At 39.2% G+C, this 27,680-nt stretch overlaps 2 protein-coding genes across 2 annotated transcripts; one reads left to right on the top strand and one right to left on the bottom strand.

The window, feature by feature from the left end:
* Positions 1 to 243: 243 nt before the first annotated feature.
* lix1l (limb and CNS expressed 1 like) lies at positions 244 to 19,923 on the bottom strand. The gene is made up of 6 exons (XM_062964744.1): positions 19,656 to 19,923; positions 8,549 to 8,712; positions 6,838 to 6,978; positions 5,160 to 5,255; positions 4,283 to 4,360; positions 244 to 2,795 (listed from the first exon to the last, which is right to left on the bottom strand). Exons 1-6 carry the CDS (start codon positions 19,888 to 19,890, stop codon positions 2,553 to 2,555), a joined length of 957 nt encoding a protein of 318 aa, XP_062820814.1. The 5' UTR covers positions 19,891 to 19,923; the 3' UTR covers positions 244 to 2,552.
* Positions 19,924 to 19,971: 48 nt separating this feature from the next.
* Positions 19,972 to 26,151, top strand: pex11b (peroxisomal biogenesis factor 11 beta). The gene is made up of 4 exons (XM_003230653.4): positions 19,972 to 20,690; positions 22,012 to 22,127; positions 22,967 to 23,168; positions 24,302 to 26,151. Exons 1-4 carry the CDS (start codon positions 20,635 to 20,637, stop codon positions 24,693 to 24,695), a joined length of 768 nt encoding a protein of 255 aa, XP_003230701.2. The 5' UTR covers positions 19,972 to 20,634; the 3' UTR covers positions 24,696 to 26,151.
* The last annotated feature ends 1,529 nt before the right edge of the window (positions 26,152 to 27,680 follow it).

Raw genomic sequence — 27,680 nt, 5'->3', positions numbered from 1 at the left:
AAGGTGGCCAAAGGCTACATTGATAGACAACACCCTGAACATTCCACAGATATATAAACCCCACTTGCCTAGTTTCCAACAGACCTCACAACTTCTGAGGATGCCTGCCATTGATGTGGGCAAAATGTCAGGAGAGAATGCTTCTGGAACACGGCCAGCAACCCAGTGATTCGATGACACAAAGAAAGGAAGTAAGAAAAGTGCGAAGGGGAAAGTGAATGAAGAAAAGAACGAGACCCGCGGGAAAGGCAAAACCCAGACGGATACGCTAGCTTTATTATATTAAAAAAGAATTAGGCATTATAAAACCAATACAGAACATTGTGAGAACAAAACAGGAGTCAACCCTTCGAGGGCCGTTTTGTAATAAATGTGTTTATAAACATCAATACTGCGGTGTAAACAAAGTGCTATATAAAAATAGATACATATATATTTATATATATATATATAAAAGTACAAGGCTTATTTCTGGGACACGAATCGCAGAGGCCAAAAGAAGCTCTGCTCTGAACGAAGTCTTTTTGCACATCTATTTTGGTAAGAGACTACTTTCCATTAAATCTCCTTTTAAAACAGCTCAAGCCTGGCAGGTTGTTTTCGTATAGAAATCCCTTTTGAATGTTAACGGATCAGGAAATTTCCAGCCGAACGCATTCAAATTGTGCTTCTCGGGTTGTAACGCTGAGCCTATCTCACTATGTAATGTTCAATACAATTACAGTAGAGTCTCACTTATCCAACATAAACGAGCCGGGAGAACGTTGGATAAGCGAATATGTTGGATAATAAGGAGAAATTAAGAAAAAGCCTATTGAAAGATCAAAATAGGTTATGATTTTACAAATTAAGCACCAAAACATGATGTTAGACAACAAATTTGACAGAAAAAGTAGTTCATTACACATTAATGCTATGTAGTAATTACTGTATTTACGAATTTAGCACCAAAATATCACAATGCATTGAAATCATTGACTACAAAAATGCATTGATAATCCAGAATGTTGGATAAGTGAGTGTTGGATAAGTGAGACTCTACTGTATGTATTTCTATTCAGTGAAAAATATAACCTCAAAGACACCCTTTCCCTTCCATATGGTTTATGCATTATATTCATTAAAATTATGCATTATATCCATAGCAACACACCAAAAACAAGTCTTTTTCTGGCAATGCTACACTTCCACTTAATACTGTACCTAGACAGAACCGAAGCACAACGGAATCAGTTCTATTCAACACCAAAAACACGACATTATGTGCTCTGGAAAAAAGAAAAGACCTCAAGAATCTAATCTCTCCAGAAAAAAAATGTTCATTTTTTTCCCTCCAACATCTGCAAAGGGCCCTTGATTTTCAGCAAAAAGAGGCAGTATCTGGATTTGGATAGAAATGGGAGTTCTGAGCGGAATTTTCTGCAAATCCAGCTTTGAAGAATGGGAAAAGGCATTGCAACAACTTTGTAAATTCAGCTATGACTGAAGAAAGTATTGCAACAATGGAAGAATCTTTGCAAGTCCAGCTTTAACTGAAGAAGGTAATTGCAACAAATGGCAAAAATCTTTCCAAGTCCAGCTTTGAAGAATGTGAAAAGGCGTTGCAACAACAACTCGGCAAATCCAGCTATGACTGAGGAAGGTCTGGCAACAACAACTAAAATATTGGCAAGTCCAGGTTTGACGGAAGAAGGTAGTGCAACAACGACCGAAATCTTTGCAAATCCATCTTTGAGTAATGGGAAAAGTAATTGCAACAACAAATAAAGTCCAGCATTGATTGAAGAAAGTGTTGCAACCACGGCTGTAATATTTGCAAGTCCAGCTTCTACAGACAAATGGGAAAAAGCATCGCAACAATGACTGAAATCTTTGCAAATCCATCCTGGACTGAAGGCATTGCAACAACGGCTGAAATCTTTGCAAGTCCATCTATGAAAAATGGGAAAAGGCATTGCAACAATGGCTGAAATCTTCGCAAATCCAGCTTTGACCAAAGAAAGTATTGTAAGAATGGCTGAAATCTTTGCAAGTCCAGCTTTGACCAAAGAAAGTATTGTAAGAATGGCTGAAATCTTTGCAAGTCCAGCTTTGACCAAAGAAAATATTGTAACAACGGCTGAAATCTTTGCAAGTCCAGTTCTGACCAAAGAAAGTATTGTAACAACGGCTGAAATCTTTGCAAGTCCAGCTTTGACCGAAGAAAGTATTGTAACAACGGCTGAAATCTTTGCAAGTCCAGCTTTGACTGAAGAAAGTATTGTAACAACGGCTGAAATCTTTGCAAGTCCAGCTTTGACTGAAGAAAGTATTGTAACAACCGCTAAAATCTTTGCAAGTCCAGCTTCAACGGAAGGATGGGAAAAGGCATTGCGACAACGGCTGGAGTCTTGGCCAAACGCAACGTTTTGGGAAATCAGAACGTTGTTTGATCGGGGTGACAAAACCAGGAGGCGGAGGGGGTCGGGATCAAACCGACGGAGGGGATTGGTGGGGTCCTGATGCGGATCGGCGGGGTTTCAGAGGTGCAATGGAGGCCCGGATGAGAGGTCCTAGCAGTTGGCGGGGTGCCGGCTGCCCAGCTGCCCGGCGGCCAGCATGAGGATGTCCTTCTTCTCCTTGTGGAAGCGCAGCTCCTTCCCGGCCAGGCGGGCCTCCTCCAGCTCTCGCTCGGCGGCCGCCATCTCTCGTGAGAGAGCCCCCGCCAGGCTCTGCTCCCGGCTCACCCAGTCCAGGCCCATCTGGTTGCGGATGTCGTCGTCCAGGGCCCGGTGCGAGTAGTGCGCCAGCACCTCCTGAATGGGGGGGAATCATATGAGAGGTCAGCAAAAAAGGCTCAGGGTGCTTCCGAGCATGTACAGAGAGCCCAAGGCTCCAAGGAACCTCCGCCACACCCGCCCAACATGAGGCATCCCGGCCACATGACCTTGGAGGTGTCTAGGGACAACGCCAGCTCTTTGACTTATTTATTTACTACATTTATATCCCGCTCTTCTCACCCCGGAGGGGACTCAGAGCAGCTTACAAATCAAATGTACACACAATATATTATTAGCATAGCACAATATAAGCATTAAATTACTATATTGTACCATATCATTATATGGTAATATTATTAGTAATATTACATTTAATATATAATATATAATTCATATTATTATATTAGTAGTAGTATAATATTGTATTCCATTATATTATTATTATCAATATTATATGTTTATTTATTTATTTTATTTACTACATTTATATCCCACTCTTCTCACCCTGGAGGGGACTCAGAGCAGCTTACAAATCAAATGTACATACAGTGTATTATAAGCATAGCACAATATAAGCATTAAATTACTATATTGTACTATATCATTATAGGGTAATATTATTAGTAATAGTACATTTAATATATAATATATAATTAATACCGTGTTTCCCCGAAAATAAGACAGTGTCTTATATTAATTTTTCTCCCAAAGATGCTCTAGGTTTTATTTTCAGGGGATGTCTTATTTTTCCATGAAAAAGAATGCACATTTATTGTTGAACAAAAAAATGAACATTTATTATATACTGTACAGTAGTTGTCATCACAAACCAGCATAACCAGACAAACGGTGAATCCTACCTATGAATATATTGTATTAGTAAAGGTAAAGGTTTTCTCCTGACTTTAAGTCCAGTTGTGTCAGACTCTGGGGGTTGGTGCTCATCTCCATTTCTAAGCCGAAGAGCCGGCGTTGTCCATAGACACCTCCAAGGTCATGTGGCCATTGGCATGACTGCATGGAACGCTGATACCTTCCCGCCAGAGCGGTACCTATTTATCTACTCACATTTGTATGTTTTTAAACTGCTAGGTTGGCAGAAGCTGGAGCTTACAGCGGGCGCTCACTCCGCTCCCGAGATTTGAACTTGGGACCTTTCGGTCTGCAAGTTCAGCAGCTCAGTGCTTTAATACACTTCGCCACTGGAGGCTCCCATATATTGTATTATTATTAGTATAATATTGTATTACATTATAATATTATTATCAATATTAGAAATGGAGATGAGCACCAACCCCCAGAGTCGGACACGACTGGATTTAATGTCAGGGGAAAACCTTTACCTTTAATACTAATATAATATAACAATATAATACTAATAATATAAGATTCCTCTCACTTCCTGTTGTCTCCGCCCCATTCTTAACTAGGAGTCATATATGTAAGTGGGATGGTTGTAACCCAGAGAATGGCATTATTATTATTATTATTATTATTATTATTATTATTATTATTATTATTACCTGTCGCGAGCACTGCCTCTCCCGCATGGCTTTCAGGCTGCCGTTCCAGTGCAGCAGCTGGAAGACCGTCATCAGCTCCTGCGCAAAGAAAAGAGCACTGTTTGACACACAATCCTGTTGTTGTTATTATTATTATTGGTATCACTACAATGGCAATGTGTTTTTGTTTGTTTGCAGTATGAGTATCTAATATAAATAGCTCAGTGTCCCGCGACTGTATATTGAGACAAGATGCCTGGGTGTGAGATAATCCGTCGCATGTTAATTTCTATTCCCGGCTTTGGCTAAGGCCTTCTGCTTGTTTTGGGGGGGCTTATATACCAATACGGCATTGTTCTAAGCGCTTTAGACAGTGTCAAGCTGTCGGATGTCTGCCTTGGGAATGGCTCTGGGATCAACAAATGGATTTTACAGTGACAAACACAAGCAAAAGTTTCTTGTGGAGCCCCAAGAAATGTTTATATATTATATTATACATTATATAGTATAATATATACTATACACACACACTATATATATATTATAAATAAGCTGAAATATAATAATATAGAAGCTGACTAAGAATAATGATAATAATATAGAAGCTGACATATAATATAGAATGGCAAATAATAATAATACAATTATTATAATATTATCATATTATTATTGTTATTGTTATAATAATTGTTATGAATTTTTGCCATTTATTATGTTGTAAACCGCTTTGAGCCCCCCAGGGGTGAGAAAAGCGGTATAGAAATGCAGTTAATAATAATATTATTTATTATTATTAACTGCATTTCTATACCGCTTTTCTCACCCCTGGGGGGCTCAAAGCGGTTTACAACATAATAAATGGCAAAACAATAATAATATTATTTATTATTATTATTACCTGGAACTCCAGCATTGACTTCCCTTTGTTGGACTCCAGCATGAAGCGGAAGGCGCCGATGCCTGTGCTTGGATTATCGGCTTCTTCTCTGTTGCCCTGAAGAAAAGAACAATATATTTAAGCCTCTTAAACTGAATCGGGCTTCTTACCGCCGGCAGATGTCTAAACCCACAGGATTCGGGGATGTTAAGCTTTGGGAGTTGATGAAATGGGTCTCTTTTCCTTCATAGTTTTTGGTTGAGAACACACCAAAGTATTAAAAAGGCTAAGAATATTATTTTCCAAGTGTTTAAAAATAGTTACAAATGAGAATGAGTATTCCTAAGTCAATTTTTCATTGTCCAAAATGCCAGGTTAACCCTGAGAAACTCCATCAGTAGTTAAAAGTTTGTTACGTTGGGCAAGTTTGCTCTGGATGCATCTTTGATAGGGTTCAGGGTAAACTACAACTCCCACCATGGCGGGTCAGACCCCCCCAATTCCCTCCAGTAGGTTCAGTTGTCGGTGGGGGTCACAGTGTCTTCGAGAACCACGGTGGTGATGCAATGGGTTAAACTCTTATGCTGGCTGAACTGCTGACCTGAAGATTGACGGTTCGAATCTGCGAGATGGGATGAGCTCCCGTCTGTCAGCCTCAGCTTCCCATGTGGGGACATGAGAAAAGCCTCCCACAGGATGATAACACATCTGGGCGTCCCCTGGGCAACATCTCTGTAGACAGCCAATTCTTTTAAACAAGAAGCAATTTGAGGTAGAGTCTCAATTCGCTTCGGACACGATTAAAAAACCAATGTCTCCGGATGTAGGTGAACTACAACTCCCAGAAATGAAGGTCAGTTCCCCTTAAAACCTTTCCAGTAGGTTCAGTTGGTCATGGGGATTCTGTGGGCCAAGTTTGGTCCTGGTCTATTGTCAGTGGTGGTCACGGAGTCTCCTGATGTAGGTGAACTACAACTCCCAGGAATGAATGGGGATCACAGTGCTCTTTGACTGCAGGTGAAGTATAAACCCCAGTATCTATAGCATTGTATATTTGCTGTTATACATTGTTGGCCGCCCTGAGTCCCCACTGGGGAAATAGGGCGGGATACAAATAAAATGTATTATTATTATTATTATTATTATTATTATTATTATTATTATTATTATTATTATTACTAGCTGTGCCCGGCCACGCGTTGCTGTGGCGTTGTCTGGTGGTGTTGGTGAGAAATTGTTGAGGTCGTGGTGGTATTGAATGTCTGTTGTATGGTTGTCTTTATGTTTAGTATGCACACTGAAGTGGATTATATGGCAGTGTGGAGTCAAGATAATCCAGTTCAAAGCAGATAATATAAGATTCTAAATGGGTTATATAGCTGTGTGGAAGGGCCTTGAGTCTACACTGCCATATAATCCAGTGAAAATCTGATAATCTGTGGAAGAGGCCTAAGTGAGGCCTAACTGTGCCTGTCCCCTGGCCTGAGTAGGTTGCTAGGAGACCAAGTGGGTGGAGCTTAGCCTTCTAACTGGCAGCAATGGGATAAAAAAATTATTGCTCTCCCTCTAATTAGGACTTTATTTTTCTTTTCTTTTTGTTGTATCAACCTAGAGGCGTGGATGAGGTTGGGGGGCCTGTAGTTTTGTTGGTCGCCGTGATGCCATCACTCATTTATATATATAGATTATCTCCACTTACGTTGAAAGAGGCCAAGGCTTCCGAGACGCTCTTCTCGATGAACTCGTCGGTGATCCTCCGGGAGGGGTGCTCGTTGAAGACGGAATTCATCAGGGCGATTTTGGCCGCGCTCCTCCGGGCCTCGGCTTTCGTGGGACAGAACTGGGAGAAATGGAGGGAGAAAAATGTCAAGAATCGTACCGGCATCCTGAAGCCATTAGGAGTGGGGATTTTAACATATATTTTAATGCAGAGGTCCCCAAACTTTTTAAACAAGGGGCCAGTTCACGGTCCCTCAGACCGTTGGAGGGCCAGACTATAGTTGAAAAAAAAAAAACTATAAACAAATTCCTATGCACACTGCACATCTATTATTTTGAAGTAAAAAAACCCCTAGCAGGAACAAATACACCCTCAATGTTAATCATAATCATAATAAAAATAATGAAGAGGGTTGAAAGAGACCCCTTGGGCCATTTAGTTCAACCCCCTTCTACCTTTGTGCACCAAAAGCACAAGCAAAGCACTCCTGACAGATGGCCACCCAGCCTCAACAATGTTAAAAATAATAATAATAATAATAATAATAATAATAACAACAACAACAACGCTTGGGAAGTGTTCAACATAATGCTTTTGTGATATGAAATCCAGCATATATATCTCATTAGCTGTGTTATACTTTGTCTTTGTGTAAATACAGTAGAGTCTCACTTATCCAACACTCGCTTATCCAACGTTCTGGATTATCCAAGACATTTTTGTAGTCAATGTTTTCAATGCATCATGATATTTTGGTGCTACATTTGTAAATACAGTAATTACTACATAGCATTACTGCGAATTGAACTACTTTTTCTGTCAAATTTGTTGTATAACATGATGTTTGGGTGCTTAATTTGTAAAATCATAACCTAATTTCATGTTTAATAGGCTTCTCCTTAATCAGTCCTTATTATCCAAGATATTCACTTATCCAACATTCTGCCAGCCCATTTACGTTGGATAAGCGAGACTCTACTGTACAAGAATTACTACATAGCATTAATATGTAATGAACTACTTTTTCTGTCAAATTTGTTGTAAAACATGATGTTTTGGTGCTTAATTTTTAAAATCATAACCTATTTTGATGTTTAATAGGCTTTTTCTTAATCTCTTATTATCCAACATATTCAGTTATCCAAGCTTCTGCCGGCCCGTTTATGTTGGATAAGTGAGACTCTACTGTATTATCAATATTATAAGTACAGTAGAGTCTCACTTATTCAACATAAACGGGCCGGCAGAACGTTGGATAAGCGAATATGTTGGATAATAAGGAGAGATTAAGGAAAAGCCTATTAAACATCAAAATAGGTTATGATTTTACAAATTAAGCACCAAAACATCATGTTGTACAATAAATTTGACAGAAAACGTAGTTCAATATGCAGTAATGCTATGTAGTAATGACTGTATTTACGAATTTAGCACCAAAATATCACGATGTATTGAAAACATTGACTACAAAAATGCGTTGGATAATCCAGAACGTTGGATAAGCGAGTGTTGGATAAGTGAGACTCTACTGTATATACAATATATTATATATTTATAAATTATTGTTTATTATATATATCTGTATGTAAAATTAGAATAGCATATTGCTATGGCACAGGAGACAAGAGCCTAAACCCAAGCAGGACCCACTCGCAGCACCCCAACCCCCGTGTATACATGTCGGCCTCACCTGAAAGCTGCCGAAGCAGCTCCCGCCGGGGAGGGTGACGTAGCAGACGTAGGGGGGGCTGCTGGAGGGGACCATCTCGTAGACCACCAGCGCCCCGTTCTTGAGGTCGGCCCCCCGCGACTGCTTCATCTGCCAGAACTCCTGCAGGGCCTCCACCACGTTCACTGCGGAGACAGGAAAGGGTCACAACCATGACGAGGGGGCTCTGGAGACTCCACCTCACCTCCCGCCCTTGAGAGAATGGGATTTTGAAACACTGCTGTGGAAACAAGGACTTGGGATAAAGCTTCCGTGGAGACCCCTTTCCCCCATCACAGTCATTCTTCCAGGAGTGGATTTCCCTTCCTTCCAAAGAGGAGATTCCTCCCACGTCCTGTTGTTCCCACAGCCCCATTGTTCTTAACTAGGAGTCATTTGTAAGTTGGATATTTGTAACTCAGGGATTGCCTGTATCTATATACAGTAGAGTCTCACTTATCCAACATAAATGGGCCGGCAGAACGTTGGATAAGCGAATATGTTGGATAATAAGGAGAGATTAAGGAGAAGCCTACTAAACATCAAATTAGGTTATGATTTTACAAATTAAGCACCAAAACATCATGTTATACAAAACATTTGACAGAAAAAGGAGTTCAATATGCAGTAATGCTACGTAATAATTACTGTATTTATAAATTTAGCACCAAAATATCATGATGTATTGAAAACATTGATTACAAACATGAGTTGGATAATCCAGAATGTTGGATAAGTGAATGTTGGATAAGTGAGACTCTACTGTACATACATATGAGATAGATATATCCATTTGTAAGTTGGATGTTTGTACCTCGGGGACTGCTGTATATAAAAATAATAATATGGTAATACTCATTATATATAATATAATCCTAATAATAATGACATATCTATATACCCTGTTTCCCCTAAAATAAGACATCCCCAGAAAATAAGACCTAGTAGAAGTTTTGCTGAATTGCTTAATATAAGGCCTCCCCTGAAAGTAAGACCTAGCAAAGTTTTTGTTTGGAAGCATGCCTACCGTGTTTCCCCGAAAATAAGACCTCCCCAAAGAATAAGACCTAGCAGGGGTTTGGGGGGATTGCCAAATATAAGGCCTCCCCTGAAAGTAAGACCTAGCAAAGTTTTTGTATGGAAGCATGCCTACCGTGTTTCCCCGAAAATAAGACCTCCCCAAAGAATAAGACCTAGCAGGGGTTTGGGGGGATTGCCAAATATAAGGCCTCCCCTGAAAGTAAGACCTAGCAAAGTTTTTGTTTGGAAGCATGCCTACCGTGTTTCCCCGAAAATAAGACCTCCCCAAAGAATAAGACCTAGCAGGGGTTTGGGGGGATTGCCAAATATAAGGCCTCCCCTGAAAGTAAGACCTAGCAAAGTTTTTGTATGGAAGCATGCCTACCGTGTTTCCCCGAAAATAAGACCTCCCCAAAGAATAAGACCTAGCAGGGGTTTGGGGGGATTGCCAAATATAAGGCCTCCCCTGAAAGTAAGACCTAGCAAAGTTTTTGTATGGAAGCATGCCTACCGTGTTTCCCCGAAAATAAGACCTCCCCAAAGAATAAGACCTAGCAGGGGTTTGGGGGGATTGCCAAATATAAGGCCTCCCCTGAAAGTAAGACCTAGCAAAGTTTTTGTATGGAAGCATGCCTACCGTGTTTCCCCGAAAATAAGACCTCCCCAAAGAATAAGACCTAGCAGGGGTTTGGGGGGATTGCCAAATATAAGGCCTCCCCTGAAAGTAAGACCTAGCAAAGTTTTTGTATGGAAGCATGCCTACCGTGTTTCCCCGAAAATAAGACCTCCCCAAAGAATAAGACCTAGCAGGGGTTTGGGGGGATTGCCAAATATAAGGCCTCCCCTGAAAGTAAGACCTAGCAAAGTTTTTGTATGGAAGCATGCCTACCGTGTTTCCCCGAAAATAAGACCTCCCCAAAGAATAAGACCTAGCAGGGGTTTGGGGGGATTGCCAAATATAAGGCCTCCCCTGAAAGTAAGACCTAGCAAAGTTTTTGTATGGAAGCATGCCTACCGTGTTTCCCCGAAAATAAGACCTCCCCAAAGAATAAGACCTAGCAGGGGTTTGGGGGGATTGCCAAATATAAGGCCTCCCCTGAAAGTAAGACCTAGCAAAGTTTTTGTTTGGAAGCATGCCTACCGTGTTTCCCCGAAAATAAGACCTCCCCAAAGAATAAGACCTAGCAGGGGTTTGGGGGGATTGCCAAATATAAGGCCTCCCCTGAAAGTAAGACCTAGCAAAGTTTTTGTATGGAAGCATGCCTACCGTGTTTCCCCGAAAATAAGACCTCCCCAAAGAATAAGACCTAGCAGGGGTTTGGGGGGATTGCCAAATATAAGGCCTCCCCTGAAAGTAAGACCTAGCAAAGTTTTTGTTTGGAAGCATGCCTACCGTGTTTCCCCGAAAATAAGACCTCCCCAAAGAATAAGACCTAGCAGGGGTTTGGGGGGATTGCCAAATATAAGGCCTCCCCTGAAAGTAAGACCTAGCCATTAAGGCTGCAGCAGAGTTCCATTGGGAAGCATGGCTGCAGGGCAGAAGCAGCACTCATTCATGCACACCGGAGGGAGGGAGGGAGGGAGGGAGGGAGAGGAAGTGCTTGCTGGCCTTGCCTTGCCTTGCCTTGCCTGTCCCCCAGCCTCCGTGGCTCCGTTCCTGGCCCTGCTCCCTTTGCCCCCATGGCTTCTGATTGGCTCCTGGAGCCAGGGCAAGGGAGGGTGGGAGGGAAGGAAGGAAGAGGGCTTTCCTGCTCTTTCTGTTTCTTAAAGGTACAGGACGCATAGGGATTCTCCTCTCATCCTTATTCCAATCCTATGCCATGAAACTGATTATTTTATACTATTATTCTATTACCATATTATTATCATCATATCTGTTACTATTATTATATCCCATTATTATATTATCCTATTAATATATTTTATATCATTATATTATATTTTTCTATTATTATTAGTATATCATTATATTATTATTCTATTATATTATCATATTATTATTTTTTATTATTAGCATATTCTGTTTTATTATTATATTCCATATTATATTATCCTATTAATATATTTTATATCATTCTATTCCATTCTATTATTCTATTATATTATTCTATTATTATATTATTATGCTATTCTGTTATTATATCCCATTATTATATTATCCTATTAATACCATATTATTATCATATTCTGTTATTTTTATATCCTATTATTATATTATCTCATTAATATATTGTATATCATTATATTATTATTATTATATTATCATATTATTATTATAGTATATTATATTATTCATCATTCATGACTACATTGAAACTAGAATAGAGAGAAATCAGCGTGGAAACCTTGTGAAACCTAAACTGCAAGAGGTACCATAGATTGTTGCACATGTAAATAATGGTAGTAACAAGAAATTCTTGATAGGATTCATAGTTTGTCTGGTTATGCTGGTTTGTGATGACAACTACTTTACAGTATATAATAAATGTTTATTTTGTTGTTCAACAATAAATGTGAGCTCTTCTTCATGGAAAAATAAGACATCCCCTGAAAATAAGACCTAGCGCATCTTTGGGAGCAAAAATTAATATAAGACCCTGTCTTATTTTCGGGGAAACAGGGTAGCGCCTGCCAACAAAACACCAGAGCGCGCAGGATCGGTAAATGTACATACCAGTTGTACATGGAAATAATGGTGGTAACAAGAAATTATTGATAGGATTCACAGTTTGTCTGGTTATGTTGGTTTGTAATGACAACTACAATACAGTATATAATAAATGTTCATTTTTTTGTTCAACAATAAATGTGAATTCATAGAAAAATAAGACATCCCCTGAAAATAAGACCTAGCACATCTTTGGGAGTAAAAATTAATATAAGACACTGTCTTATTTTCGGGGAAACACGGTATATAAAAGAGTGACGGCATCACGGCGACTCACAAAACAACAAAACTACAGGCCCCCAAACCTCGAAATTTGACAACACAACCCATCATCCACGCCTCTAGGTTGATACAACAAAAAGAAAAGAAAAATAAAGTCCTAATTAGAGAGAGAGGAATAATTGCTTTTATCCAATTGCTGCCAGTTAGAAGGCTAAGCTCCTCCAACTTGGTCTCCTAGCAACCCAATAAAAATAATAAAAAACACTAAAAATTAATACAATAAAATACTATAATAACAGAAAATAACTAAAAATAATACAAGAAAATAATAAAATATAATAAATAAAAATATAACTTACAATAAAATTAATAAAAATTGCAAATAACGTCAAATAAAAATTACACAACAATTTTTAACCAATACCACCACCACTTTGCCACAGCAACGCGTGGCCGGGCACAGCTAGTTATATAATATAATAATGTTAATATATATATAAGATTCCTCTCAGCCCCATTCTGAACTGGGAGTTGTTTGTGAGTCGGATGTTACATACAGTAGAGTCTCACTTATCCAACGTTCTGGATTATCCAAGCCATTTTTGTAGTCAATGTTTTCAATACATCGTGATATTTTGGTGCTAAATTCGTAAATACAGTAATTACTACATAGCATTAATGTGTAATGAACTACTTTTTCTGTCAAATTTGTTGTATAACATGATGTTTTGGTGCTTAATTTGTAAAATCATAACCTATTTTGATGTTTAATAGGCTTTTTCTTAATATCTCCTTATTATCTAACATATTCACTTATCCAACATTCTGCCGGCCCGTTTATATATATATATATATATAAATAATACATATTGTATATACATAATATTGATAATAATATAATAATGGAATACAATATTATACTACTAATAATACACTATAATAATATTAATTATATATTAAATGTAATATTACTAATAATATTACCATATAATGATATAGTACAGTATAGTAAATGAAAGCTTATATTGTGCTATGCTAATAATATATTGTATGTTCATTTGATTTGTAAGCTGCTCTAAGTCCCCTTCGGGTTGAGAAGAACGAGATATAAATGTAGCCAATAAATAAATAAATAAATAATACAGTAATACTAATAATATATAAGAATATGATATAATAATAATACAGTAGAGTCTCACGGGCCGGCAGAACGTTGGATAAGCGAATATCTTGGATAATAAGGAGAGATTAGGGAAAAGCCTATTAAACATCAAAATAGGTTATGATTTTACAAATTAAGCATCGAAACATCATGTTATACAACAAGTTTGACAGAAAAAGTAGTTCAATACGCAGTAATGCTATGTAGTAATTACTGTATTAACGAATTTAGCACCAAAATATCACGATATATTGAAAACATTGACTACAAAAATACCTTGGATAAGTGAGTCTTGCATAATAAATAAGAAAAATGAACTTTATTCTTATACCCCGCCCGAACAACAACATAACAGCATTTAAATGTATAAAATGTAACAGCAGATTAAACATTCCAACAATAAACAGAAGAACATACAAGACAGTCACTTAAAAGTGGATAAGTGAGACTCTACTGTACATACATATGAGATAGATGTATCTGTTTGTAAGTTGGATGTTTGTACCTCGGGGACTTCTGTGTATAAAAGTAATAATATAATAATACTCATTATATATAATATAATCCTAATAACAATATCCCACTCTTCTCACCCCGAAGGGGACTCAGAGTGGCTTACAAATCAAATGAACATACAATATATTATTAGCATAGCACAATATAAGCATACTATATTGTACTATATCATTACATGGTAATATTGTTAGTAATATTACATTTAATATATAATTAATATTATTATATTGTATTAATAGTAGTATAATATTGTATTCCATTATAATATTATCAATATTATATGTAGATATAATATTATATGTATATACAGTAGAGTCTCACTTATCCAAGCCTCGCTTATCCAAGCCTCTGGATTATCCAAGCCATTTTTGTAGTCAATGTTTTCAATATATCGTGATATTTTGGTGCTAAATTCGTAAATACAGTAATTACGACATAACATTACTGCGTATTGAACTACTGTCAAATTTGTTGTATAACATGATGTTTTGGTACTTCATTTGTAAAATCATCACCTCATTTGATGTTTAATAGGCTTTTCCTTAATCCCTCCTTATTATCCAAGATATTCGCTTATCCAAGCTTCTGCCGGCCCGTTTAGCTTGGATAAGTGAGACTCTACTGTATTATTAGTAATATTACATTTAATATATAATATATAATTAATATTATTATATTGTATTGTTAGTAGTATAATATTGTATTCCATTATAATATTATTATCAATATTATATGTATATACATGTTGGTTGGTTGTAACTCAGGGACGGCCTGCAACTTCATCTCTTGGATCAACAGATGGCATTTATCCACAGTTAAACCTCAACAGAAAAATCAGTGGCACACAGAACATATCCAACTTGCAGTCCTGTATTTCAGGCTGCCTTGAGGTTTGGCTTTTAAAAATAGGATGGAAAAACAGCCTCCGCGTCCCACGCGATTGTTTTGGCGAGAGACAACCCGAAAAAAACCCGAAAAAAAGCGAACGCGACGTCGACGCTCTCCAGGTTTCCATGAGGAGCTGGCCGAGCCTTAACCTCAAAGTAAGCAAACACTGCAGGCAATATTTTAAAAATCTTAACGAAGAGCAGCTTTGCAAAGCCTCCTTTTCTGGCTCCTATCAGACGGAGCTTGGCCGCCATTCGGACTGCAGTCTGCTTACAGTCAACGTTGGAAAGCGGCCTCTCCGTTGCCATTGCGTGCAAACCTCAGGCAAAAGGAATCCACTTCAACGTATTTTTATTGCCTCTCAGGCAATGGGCAGGAAAGAGAAACATATGCCACGAAGCCCCATTTGTCCCATAGCAGTGCTATCGAAGCCCAGAGAAGGAAGCCCTAGAATCATAAAATAATAGAGCTGGAAGAAACCACATGGGCCATCTAGTCCAGCCCCATTCTGGCATGCAGAAAAAGCATTTCATTTTGTGGTCGAAGGCTTTCATGGCCGGGATCACAGGGTGGTTGTATGTTTTCCGGGCTGTCTGGCCATGTTCCAGAAGCATTCTCTCCTGACGTTTCACCCACATCTATGGCAGGCATCCTCAGAGGTTGTGAGGTATGGAGAAACTAAGCTTGACCACTCCAACAACTATCATGTGAGACGACACAAAGAAGCCACTGAAATCCACAAGAATGTGGGCAACCATGAAAACGAACAAAATCTGGCTCCCAGTATTAAAAAAAACCTCAAAAATCAGAACAGTAAATATGAAACCAAGGAGTTCCAGACATGAATCAACCAGGGGCAGCTAACGACTGGACAAAGGATGCCCCCAGGCAGGAAGAAGCCTGGAGGTGAAGCTATTCAATGCTAATCAAGGTGATTAACTACAACATTCACACTGGCCTCCAACTGACCAGAGTTCTTCTCTCACCCTGGACTTTCCACAGATATATATAAACCTTCCTTTCTTAGTTTCTCCGTGCCTCACAACCTCTGAGGATGCCTGCCACGGATGTGGGCGAAACGTCAGGAGAGAATACTTCTAGAACATGGCCATACAGCCCGGAAAACAACCCACAGATGCAGTAAAGTCTCACTTATCCAAGACTCGCTTATCCAAGGTTCTGGATTATCCAAGGCATTTTTGTAGTCAATGTTTTCAATATATCGTAATATTTTGGTGCTAAATTCGTAAATACAGTAATTACAACATAACATTACTGCGTACTGAACTGCTTTTTTTGTCAATTGCTTGTAAAACATGATGTTTTGGTGCTTAATTTGTAAAATCATAACCTAATTTGATATTTAATAGGCTTTTCCATGTTTTATATTGTATTTGATGGTCTGGCTTTTGTGTATTTGTTTGTTTGTCTTGCATGCGAAAGACCTATGGTCTAAGCATTAAATAAATTTGGATTTGGATTTAATAGGCTTTTCCTTAATCCCTCCTTATTATCCAAGATATTCGCTTATCCAAGGTTCTGCCGGCCCGTTTAGCTTGGATAAGTGAGACTCTACTGTATATATAAACCTTCCTTGCTTAGTTTCTCCATACCTCACAACCTCCGAGGATGCCTGCCACAGATGTGGGCGAAACGTCAGGAGAGAATTCTTCTAGAACATGGCCAGACAACCCGGAAAACATACAACAACCCAGCATGTTCCTACCTAAGTGTTGTATCCTACATTTCTCCTTGTTGAAATGCATTGTTAGTTTTGGCTAATCTGCTCTCTAATCCGTTAACCTCATTTTGAATTCTGATCCTGTCCTCTGGAGTATTAGCAATTCCTCCTCATTTGGTCCCATCTGCAAACTTGATAAGCAATAAGTACGCCTTCTAAACCTTTATCCAAGTCAATAATAAAGATGTTGAACAGAACTGTATAACATATTGTATATACATATTATATTCATTATATGATATTGTAATATGATATACTAATAATACAATATAATATTAATTATATATTATATTTTACATGTAATATTACTAACAATACTGCCATATATTGATATAGTACAATATAGTAATTTATTGCCAGTATTGTACTATGCTAATAATATAATAATGTATGTAAATTTAATTTGTAAGCCGCTTTGAGTCCCCTTCGGGGTGAGAAGAGTGGCATATAAATGTAGCAAATAAATAAATAAACTGGGCCCAAGACCGAACCTCTCTTTATGGCACTCCACTAGTCACTTTTTTCCAAGATGAAGAGGAGGAACCATTGGGGATGATCACCCTTTATAAAGAAAAGGCTCCTTTCTCCAAAGCCCTGGCAAAGAAAGAAAAGGCCTCTCTCTCTCTGCTTTGAGTTCCCTTTGTTTACAGCCTGTGATTTACATCCCTGGCTCACAAACCTCCGGTCCCAGCCTTGCGGACGGCGGCGCATCTGACTTGCATATTAAACAGGCGGGAATTAAGTGGTTACATATGGCCCCGGAGCCATGCAATTATCACTGGAAAAGGGTGCAAGGCACTGGCGCCAGTCACTCCAAAGCCGCTCCAAGCCTCTGGAGATAGAGAAAGAACTTACAAACAACTCCTAGTTAAGAACGAGGCTGAGACAACAAGAAGTGAGATATATATACACATATACAGTAGAGTCTCACTTATCCAATGTAAACGGGCCGGCAGAACGTTGGATAAGCGAATATGTTGGATAATAATGAGAGATTAAGGAAAAGCCTATTAAACATTAAATTAGGTTATGATTTTACAAATTAAGCACCAAAACATCATGTTATACAACAAATTTGACAAAAAAAGTAGTTCAATACACAGTAATGCTATGTAGTAACTACTGTATTTACGAATTTAGCACCAAAATATCATGATGTATTGAAAACATTGACTACAAAAATGCGTTAGATAATCCAGAACGTTGGATAAGCGAATGTTGGATAAGTGAGACTCTACTGTAATTATTATAATATTACATTGTATTACAGTAGGGTCTCACTTATCCAACATAAACGGGCCGCCAGAACATTGGATAAGCAAAAATGTTGGATAATAAGGAGGGATTAAGGAAAAGCCTATTAAACATTTATTTATTTCCAGCATTTATACCCGGCCCTTCTCACCCGGGGGGGGGGGGGGGGGGGGACTCAGGGCGGTCTACAAGAGTTGACAACATTTAACGGCAAGAACATAATAATAAAACATAAACAGTACATATAATCAAGTAAAACTATAAAAATACACCATTAAAATACATTATAACAATTAAACATATGTAAATTAGATCAATTTGTCTAAAAACCTCATGCTTCAGCGTTCATAACATCAAATTATGTTATGATTTTACAAATTAAGCACCAAAACATCATGCTTTACAACAAATGGATAGAAAAAGCAGTTCAGTACACGATAACATTCTGTAATAATAATAAGCAAGCATTATAATAATAATACAGTAGAGTCTCGCTTATCCAACGTAAATGGGCTGGCAGAACGTTGGATAAGTGAATATGTTGGATAACAAGGAGAGATTAAGGAAAAGCCTATTAAACATCAAATTAGATTATGATTTTACAAATTAAGCGCCAAAGCATCATGTTATACAAGAAATTTGACAGAAAAAGTAGTTCAATACACAGTAATGTTATATTACTGTATTTACGAATTTACCACCAAAATATCACGATATATTGAAAACATTGACTACAAAAATGGCTTGGATAATCCAGAATTTGGATAAGCAAGGCTTGAATAAGTGAGACTCTACTGTAGTAATAATAATAATAGCGTACTTTTGGAGAATAAGAATATAAAGATAGTAATAATAGTGTATTTTGGAGAATAAGATTATATATAAACATAATAATAATAGCTATTATGATTAAGCTTATTTATATTCTTATTCTCCAAAAGCAAGCTATTATAATAATAACAGCCTATTTTTGGAGAATAATATAAATAAAGATAATACAGTAGAGTCTCACTTATCCAAGCTAAACGGGCCGGCAGAAGCTTGGATAAGCGAATATCTTGGATAACAAGGAGAGATTAAGGAAAAGCCCATTAAACATCAAATTAGGTTATGATTTTACAAATTAAGCACCAAAACATCATGTTATACAACAAATTTGACAGAAAAAGTAGTTCAATACGCAGTAATGTTATGTTGTAATTACTGTATTTACAAATTTAGGACCAAAATATCACGATATATTGAAAACATTGACTACAAAAATGGCTTGGATTATCCAGAGGTTTGGATAAGCGAGGCTTGGATTAGTGAGACTCTACTGTAATAAGAAGCATATTAATAATAGCCTGCTTTTGGAAAATAAGAATATAAACAAGCATCATGATAATATTGGATAGTAATATAAATAAAGATAATAATAAGAGACATAGTAATAGTCTGCTTTTGGAGAATAAGAATATAAGCAAGCATCATAATAACAGTAATAGACTCCTTTTAAAGAATGAGACTGTTCTGTATAAACATAAGGGGCGTTCTGCGCATGCTCAGAAGCGCCCTGCCTCTGCCTGCTCTGATCTGCCAGCCTCGCTTCTCGCTCTGCGCATGCGCGGGGCCTCACCTCGCCCGTAGCCCTGCGTGTGCTTGGCGAAGCTTCGCACCACGGCCTCTACGGCCTCCCTCAGACCCGCCGGAGGTCCGCCCGTCCCGGCCAAGGCAAGGCCCGGAAACAGCGGAGGAGGCGGTGGCGGGAGTACCAGCGGGGGCGGAGGAGGAGCCGTGGTCACGCCGGGACGGAGGGAGCGGAGGGCGCCGCCGACGCCCGGCTGGAGCCGCTGCGCCCGAAGGGAGTCCATCACGACCACGAATGAAGCCACTTCCGGTTTGCTCGCCTTTTTATAGACTCGGGGGGCGTGGCTCCTGCTGGCAAGTCGGCCAATCGGCGTCGCCTCAGTTGGAGGCGGGACTCTCTCATTACCAAATCGTCGTCGAAATCGCCTCAAGAGGATAGGGTTTTCGACAGGGAGCGGCTATTGGAAGAGACGCGATCTCTCTGATAAGTCAGCCAATCGTCGTCGGCCCAGTTGGAGGCGGGACTCTCTTGTTACCCAATCGCCGTTGGGGGAGGATTAGAACGTCGACGGAAATGATTGACAGGTCCCCTCCTGCATGGAAATAAGCAGCGAGGCTGAGACAAGCGGACAATCCGCAAACGGAGTAACAAAGTGGGCGGGACTTTTCAGGGATCCAAACCAATCGCCTCACGATATATATGATTGACAGTCCTCCGGGTCTTTGTGTGAGCAATGAGCAGCGAGGCTGAGGCACAAGGTGGGCTTTGTGCGGATTTCACTTAATTTTCTCTTAATTTCACTTAAGGAGATGAATGCTTGACGTATCAGAAACAAGGCTGAGGCGAGGAGCCAATCGGGAAACCGGCTAATAAAGTGGGCGGGGCTTTGTTAGAACCAATCGCCCCGCGAGAAGATTGGGGCAAAGTTGCGAAGTGGTCTTTCTCCTAGAAGTGTGTCTTTCGCGATCTGCCGTCCCTTTCCCGGAAGTGGACTCCGTTCGGTGACTGGAGGCTCCGAAGCGGCGGGATGGAGCCCTGGGTCCGGTTCAGCGCCCAGAGCCAGGCCAAGGAGCGCGTCCTCAGGTAAACTAGGCCTCGCGGTCGGAACTAGTCTCACAGTAGGGCCTGGAAGGCTTCGTTGGGGCCTTTGTTGAACTTGGCAGAAGCTGGGGCTAACAGCGGGAGCTCACCCCGCTCCCCGGATTCAAACCACTGACCTTTCGGTCAGCAGTTCAGCAGCTTAACGGTTCAATCAGCTGTGCCACCAGGGGCCTTGTATACTATAATATATACAATATAATATTAACATATTATACTGTATTATAAAAGTTGTAGTATAAATAATATTTATTTATTACAGTACATATAATACTATAGTAATATGTTATTACTATAATACATGATATATTAGTAATAATATACTATATGCAATCTGTTATTATTATTATTATTATTACAGTTCGCTTATCCAACATTCTGGATTATCCAACTCATGTTTGTAATCAATGTTTTCAATACATCATGATATTTTGGTGCTAAATTTATAAATACAGTAATTATTACGTAGCATTACTGCATATTGAACTACTTTTTCTGTCAAATGTGTTGTATAACATGATGTTTTGGTGCTTAATTTGTAAAATCATAACCTAATTTGATGTTTAGTAGGCTTCTCCTTAATCTCTCCTTATTATCCAACATATTCGCTTATCCAACGTTCTGCCGGCCCATTTATGTTGGATAAGTGAGACTCTACTGTATTATTGTATACTGTTAGTATTCTATATTACCTAAGTTGTAGTATAAATAATCTATATAATGCTAATAATGTTGTAATATATTATGTATTATTTATACTACAACATCATATAATATATAATGCTAATACAGTAGAGTCTTGCTTATCCAACGTTCTGGATTATCCAATGCATTTTTGTAGTCAATGTTTTCAATATATCATGATATTTTTGTGCTAAATTCGTAAATACAGTAATTACAACATAACATTACTGCGTATTGAACTACTTTTTCTGTCAAATTTGTTGTATAACATGATGCGTTGGTGCTTAATTTGTAAAATCAGAACCTAATTTGATGATGTTTAATAGGCTTTTCCTTAATCCCTCCTTATTATCCAAGATATTCGCTTATCCAAGGTTCTGCCAGCCCATTTAGCTTGGATAAGTGAGACTCTACTGTACATACATATGAGATATATATATATATTTTACTAATGTGTACTGATATATAATTAGTATACAATATATTAGCATATAATACTAATATATCAGTATTATTTTACTGCAATGATATTATTTCTATACATTATTATTCATATTAATGATAGTGTTGGGAGGATTTTTTTGGGGCTTAGTATTGATTCAATCCTCTTTTTCCTGCCTAGGGCTGCCCAGTATGCCTGCACTTTGCTGGGATACAGCCTCCGAAAGAACGGGGCCAGCCCTGGCTTCCTGGCCAGCGTCGCACAGCTTGAGGCCCACCTCAGCCTTGGCCGGAAACGTAAGTTAATAATGGTTAATAATTATTAGGCTTCGACTTTAAGGAGCTGCCCAAGTATTATTATTATTATTATTATTATTATTATTATTATTATACGATATTATTATATTATTATTTAATGGTTAACAAGCTTCAACTTTTAGGACCTGCCCTAAATATTATTATTATTATTATTATTATTATTATTATTATTATTATTATTATTATATGCTTAACAATTAAGGAGCTGCCCAAGCTATATTATATTATTATTATTATCATTATTATTTTATTATGTCACAGCAAACAAGATAGATATGCTGGACTTCGTATCACAAAATCACAAGACGAACACTTCCCAAATGTCTAGGACTGTGTGATGTATTATTATTATTATTATTGTTATTATTATTATTATTATATGGTTAACAATTAAGCTTCAACTCTAAGGAACTGCCCAAGGTATTACTATTATTATTATTATTTAAGTATTTATTAAGAAATCATGCTTTTAAACTCTCAAGATTTTAACTGTTGCCTTACAGTGGCAAGGTTTCTGAATGAAGTCTGCAAATTGAACGTATGACAAATGTGAAGTTTTCTATTGTATAATGTGTACTGCATTTTACATGGTTTTGTTACATATGCCAATAAAGGCTTATTGGTATTAGAAAAATATGATGATGATGATGATGATTATAGTTAATAATTAACAATTAATTAAGCTTCCAATGTACATGTAAGTATAGTATCCAAGATTTGGAAGGGACTCCCAAAGGTCATCCTGCCCAGCCCTGTTTTCAACTATGAGTCATTTGTAAGTTGGGTGTGTGTAACTCGGTGTGTGTTTCCTCTTCCAGTCTTCCGTCTGGGGAACTCGGCCGAGGCGCTGGAGGCAGCCAAGAGGGCCATCCACCTCTCGGACGTGGTCTTGCGCTTCTGCATCACTGTCAGCCACCTCAACCGGGCCATGTACTTCGCCTGCGACAACATCCTCTGGGCCGGGCGGGCCGGCCTTGTCCCTCACATGGACCAGGAGAAGTGGAGCCAGCGCTCCTTCCGGTGAGGACAGACACCTCTCTTGAGCCCGATACTCATAAAGTCATAGAATAATAGAGTTGGAAGAGACCACGTTACTAATATTATAATACAGGGGTCCCCAAACTAAGGCCCGGGGGCCGGATGCGGCCCTCCAAGGCCATTTACCTGGCCCCCGCCCTCAGTTTTAGACTTAGGCTCGCCCAAAGTCTGAAATGACTTGAAGGCACAACAACAATCCTACTTGATTATCCCATTGGCCAGAAGCAGGCCCACACTTCCCACTGAAATCCTGATAAGTTTACAGTATGTTGGTTAAAATTATTTTTATTTTTAAATATTGTATCAGGGCGGCTAATAATAATACAATATAATAATATTGTATAATATAATACTATTAATTATATATTATATATTAAATGTAATATTACTAATAATATTACGGTATAGTGGTATAGTGCAATATAGTAATATATAATTCTAATATTGTGCTATGCTAATAATATAATATATTGTATGTACATACAACTTGTAAGCCGCTCTGAGTCCCCTTCGGGGTGAGAGAGGGTGGGGTAGAAATGTAATAAATAAATAAATAAATAATTGTTGCCGCGGGGGGGGGGGGGGGGGGGGGTTGCACTACAAATAAGACATGTGCAGTGAGCATAGAAATTTGTTCGTTTTTTTTTTTTTCAAATGATAATTTGGCCCCTCAATAATCTGAGGGGCCATGAACCGGCCCTCCACTTAAAAAGTTTGAGGACCCCTGTTATAATATATTGTATATACAGAGGACAATGGGAAGTCATAGTTTTAACTCACGGGATGTATGTGGGTTTCTTTTTTTCCCCCCTCTTTTTTTTTCTTTTTTTTTTCTTTACCTTTTTTTCCTAATTTCCTATACCTCCACAACCAATATTTCCCCCCATAAATATATAAATGTATATGTATATTTATATACAGGATTGCTTGTATATATATAAAATAATAATATAATAATATATAATAATACTAATAATATATAACATAAAGTTCCTCTCACGTCCTGTTGCTTCAGCCCTTATGTTAACTGGGAGCCGGGTGTTTGTAACTCTGGGACGTCCTGTATTTGTTGGCCCATCTATGACTCACAGCCCCTTCTCCTCCTCGTCTCCCAGGTACTACCTCTTTGCGCTGATCCTGAACCTGAGCCGAGACGCCTACGAGGTCCGGCTGCTGATGGAGCGTGAGACCAGCGGCAAGCCTTCCCAGAAGACAGGCTCTTCCATGGCGGCCGGCGGAAACGGCAGCGACGTCCCTGTGGGGCGGTCCCCCGTCCTGCAGCGCCTGGCCCTGCGCTTGCAGCTGCAGCTGCGCCTCCTCTCCCGCGTCCTGCGCAACAACCCCCCGCTGCTGCTGGACCTGGCCAAGAACGCCTGCGACCTCTTCATCCCGCTGGACAAGCTGGGCCTCTACAAGACCGGGCCGGGCTTCGTGGGCCTCTGCGGCCTGGCCTCCTCCATCCTCTCCATTCTGGCCATCCTCCACCCCTGGCTCAAGCTCAAGCCCTGAGCGCGGACCAAACAGAGCGGACTCTTGGACCTCGTAGACGAGCTTCCGATGCAGATCATATTTGGGACGATCTGTTCATTGGAATGAAGGGTGTCTTCAAGTTTGACCCCAATGGCTCACAGTTGACCTTAAGTGACCCCTAGGTGTCAATATTTGGGAGGATCTGTTCATTGGAATGAATGATGTCTTTGGGTTTGACCTCCAAGTGACCCCTAGGTATCCATATTTGGGACGATCCATTCATTGGAATGAATGATGTCTTCAAGTTTGACCTCCAAGTGACCCCTAGGTGTCAATATTTGGGACGATTCGTTCATTGGAATGAATGATGTCTTCAAGTTTGACCTCCAAGTGACCCCTAGGTATCCATATTTGGGACAATCCGTTCATTGGAATGAATGATGACTTTGGGTTTGACCTCCAAGTAACCTCTAGGTATCAATATTTGGGAAGATCCGTTCATTGGAATGAATGATGTCTTCAAGTTTGACCTCCAAGTGACCCCTAGGTGTCAATATTTGGGATGATCCATTCATTGGAATGAATGATGTCTTTGGATTTGACCTCCAAGTGACCCCTAGGTGTCAATATTTGGGAGGATCCGTTCATTGGAATGAATGATGTCTTCAAGTTTGACCTCCAAGTGACCCCTAGGTGTCAATATTTGGGAGGATCCGTTCATTGGAATGAATGATGTCTTCAAGTTTGACCTCCAAGTGACCCCTAGATGTCAATATGTGGGACGATCCGTTCATTGGAATGAATGATGTCTTCAGGTTTGACCTCCAAGCAACTCCTAGGTATCAGTATTTGGGACGATCCATTCATTGGAATGAATGTCTTCAAGTTTGACCCCAATGGCTCACGGATGACCTTAAGTGACCCCTAGGTGTCAATATTTGGGACGATCCATTCATTGGAATGAATGATGTCTTTGGGTTTGACCTCCAAGTGACCCCTAGGCGTCAATATTTGGGACGGTCTGTTCATTGGAATGAATGATGTCTTTGGGTTTGACCTCCAAGTGACCCCTAGGTATCAGTATTTGGGATGGGGACAATCCATTCATTGGAATGAATGATGTCTTCAAGTCCAAATAGCTCATGTATGACCCCAAGTGACCCCTAGGTATCCCTGTTTGGGCCAACCCTTCATTGGAATGAATGATGTCTTTGAGTTCAGCCCAAATGGCTCACATATGAGCCCAAGTGACCTCTAGGTATCCATATTTGGGACGATCCATTCATTGGAATGAATGATGTCTATCTTCAGCCCAAATGGCACACAGGTGACCCCAAGTGACCTCTAGATTTGGACATTTGGGGTTATTATTCATTCATGAGAAACACCGTTACTTAGAGCCCGGGCTCTTTTCCCCTTTGACTCAACCTCCTTTGTCCCTATTCCTTGTCTCTCTCCTTTTTTGGTTCTAATAAAAAAACCAACTGTTGGGTTCCATGGTTTCATGCATTTGAATAATGTCTTGTAGGCATGTCCGATCGATGGAAAAAATGTTTGAATTCTCGTTTCTAAAGTAGAGGGTGCCGGCGCTTCGATATAGAAAGTATTTCCGAAAATTCGTAATGATTCTAAATGTTTCTAAAATGGCGGACGCGCATGTGCAGTCGCCCCCCCCCCCAAAAAAAAGGAGACTGGGAGGGGGACTTTTACAGGGCTCTCCCCCCCTCATTTCTTGAGCTATCCTCATCAAATTTGGTACAGTGGGAGATCACATTCAACAGTCTTTGCTCAACAAATTGCAGAACATTTCCTGTTTTTTATGCTTTTTGGGGGAAAAAATTTAACGAAACATTAAGACACATTTAGAGAATGGGCCAACGATGGTTCAAATTACATTGCTGGTTGCGCCCAGGGACAATGTCTCGGAACTCAATTCAAAAAGCGAGAACAATCCGAAATAATTCCGATATAAGAATCAAAACGATTTTTTGGACAACCCTAATGTCTTGTCCTACTGGGGAATTTAGAGGAGTTGTAGTTCACCTACACCCAGAACGCTATGAACCCAAACAATGATGGGTCTGGACCAAACTTGCCATGCATCCCCGATATGCCCAGATTTGAATACTGGTGGGTTTGGAGGGGAATTGGCCTGGACATTTGGGAGTAGTAGGTACTGGGATTTATAGTTCACCTGCAATGAATGAGCACTCAGAACCCCACCGATGGACCAGGACCAAACTTGGCACACAGAGTCCCCATAACCAATAGAATGCATTGGACAAGTTTGGGGAAAAGGGAGTTATAGTTCACCTGCATCCAGTGAAACAGTGATCCACACTGACAATGGACCGGGATCAAACTTTGCACAGAGAAGCCTCATGACCAACTGAACATACTGCAGGGCTTTGTGGGAATGGGCCTTGAGACTCTACTGTATATTTATTTACTTATTTATTTATTTACATCATTTTTACCCCGCCCTTACAACAGTCGGCAAATTGCATTGCCCAAAATACATTCAATAAAATAATGACATATTAATCTTCTATATATATAAAAGAATGATGGCATCACGGCGACCCACAAAACAACAAAACTACAGGCCCCCCAACCTCGACATTTGACAACACAACCCATCATCCACGCCTCTAGGTTGATACAACAAAAAGAAAATAAAAATAATTAGAGAGAGAGGAATAGTTGCTTTTATCCAATTGCTGCCAGTTAGAAGGCTAAGCTCCTCCAACTTGGTCTCCTAGCAACCCAAAAAAATAATAATAAAAAATACTAAAAAATTGATACGATAAAATACTATAATAACAGAAAATAACTAAAAATAATACAAGAAAATAATAAAATATAATAAATAAAAATATAACTTACAATAAAATTAATAAAAAATTGCAAATAATGTCAAATAAAAATTACACAACAATTTTTAACCAATACCACCACCACTTTGCCACAGCAACGCGTGGCCGGGCACAGCTAGTAAACAATAAAACAGTACCACATCAATTA

The sequence above is a fragment of the Anolis carolinensis genome, unplaced genomic scaffold (assembly GCF_035594765.1).
Source record: "Anolis carolinensis isolate JA03-04 unplaced genomic scaffold, rAnoCar3.1.pri scaffold_14, whole genome shotgun sequence".
NCBI classification, from domain to species: Eukaryota; Metazoa; Chordata; class Lepidosauria; order Squamata; family Dactyloidae; genus Anolis; species Anolis carolinensis.
The sequence above is the reverse complement of the archived record's forward strand: the minus strand, read 5'-3'. Positions and strand labels throughout refer to the sequence as shown.

Excerpts from the sequence above, each read along its gene's own strand:
- lix1l (XM_062964744.1), bottom strand. The coding sequence starts at position 19,890 with ATGGACTCCCTTCGGGCGCAGCGGCTCCAGCCGGGCGTCGGCGGCGCC. Across the intron at positions 6,979-8,548 it reads GCTGCTTCGGCAGCTTTCAG|TTCTGTCCCACGAAAGCCGA; the intron begins GTGAGGCCGACA and ends CATTTCTCCCAG. Across the intron at positions 5,256-6,837 it reads AAGCCTTGGCCTCTTTCAAC|GGCAACAGAGAAGAAGCCGA; the intron begins GTAAGTGGAGAT and ends TCTTTTCTTCAG.
- pex11b (XM_003230653.4), top strand. The coding sequence starts at position 20,635 with ATGGAGCCCTGGGTCCGGTTCAGCGCCCAGAGCCAGGCCAAGGAGCGC. Across the intron at positions 20,691-22,011 it reads GCCAAGGAGCGCGTCCTCAG|GGCTGCCCAGTATGCCTGCA; the intron begins GTAAACTAGGCC and ends TTTCCTGCCTAG. Across the intron at positions 22,128-22,966 it reads CCTCAGCCTTGGCCGGAAAC|TCTTCCGTCTGGGGAACTCG; the intron begins GTAAGTTAATAA and ends TTCCTCTTCCAG.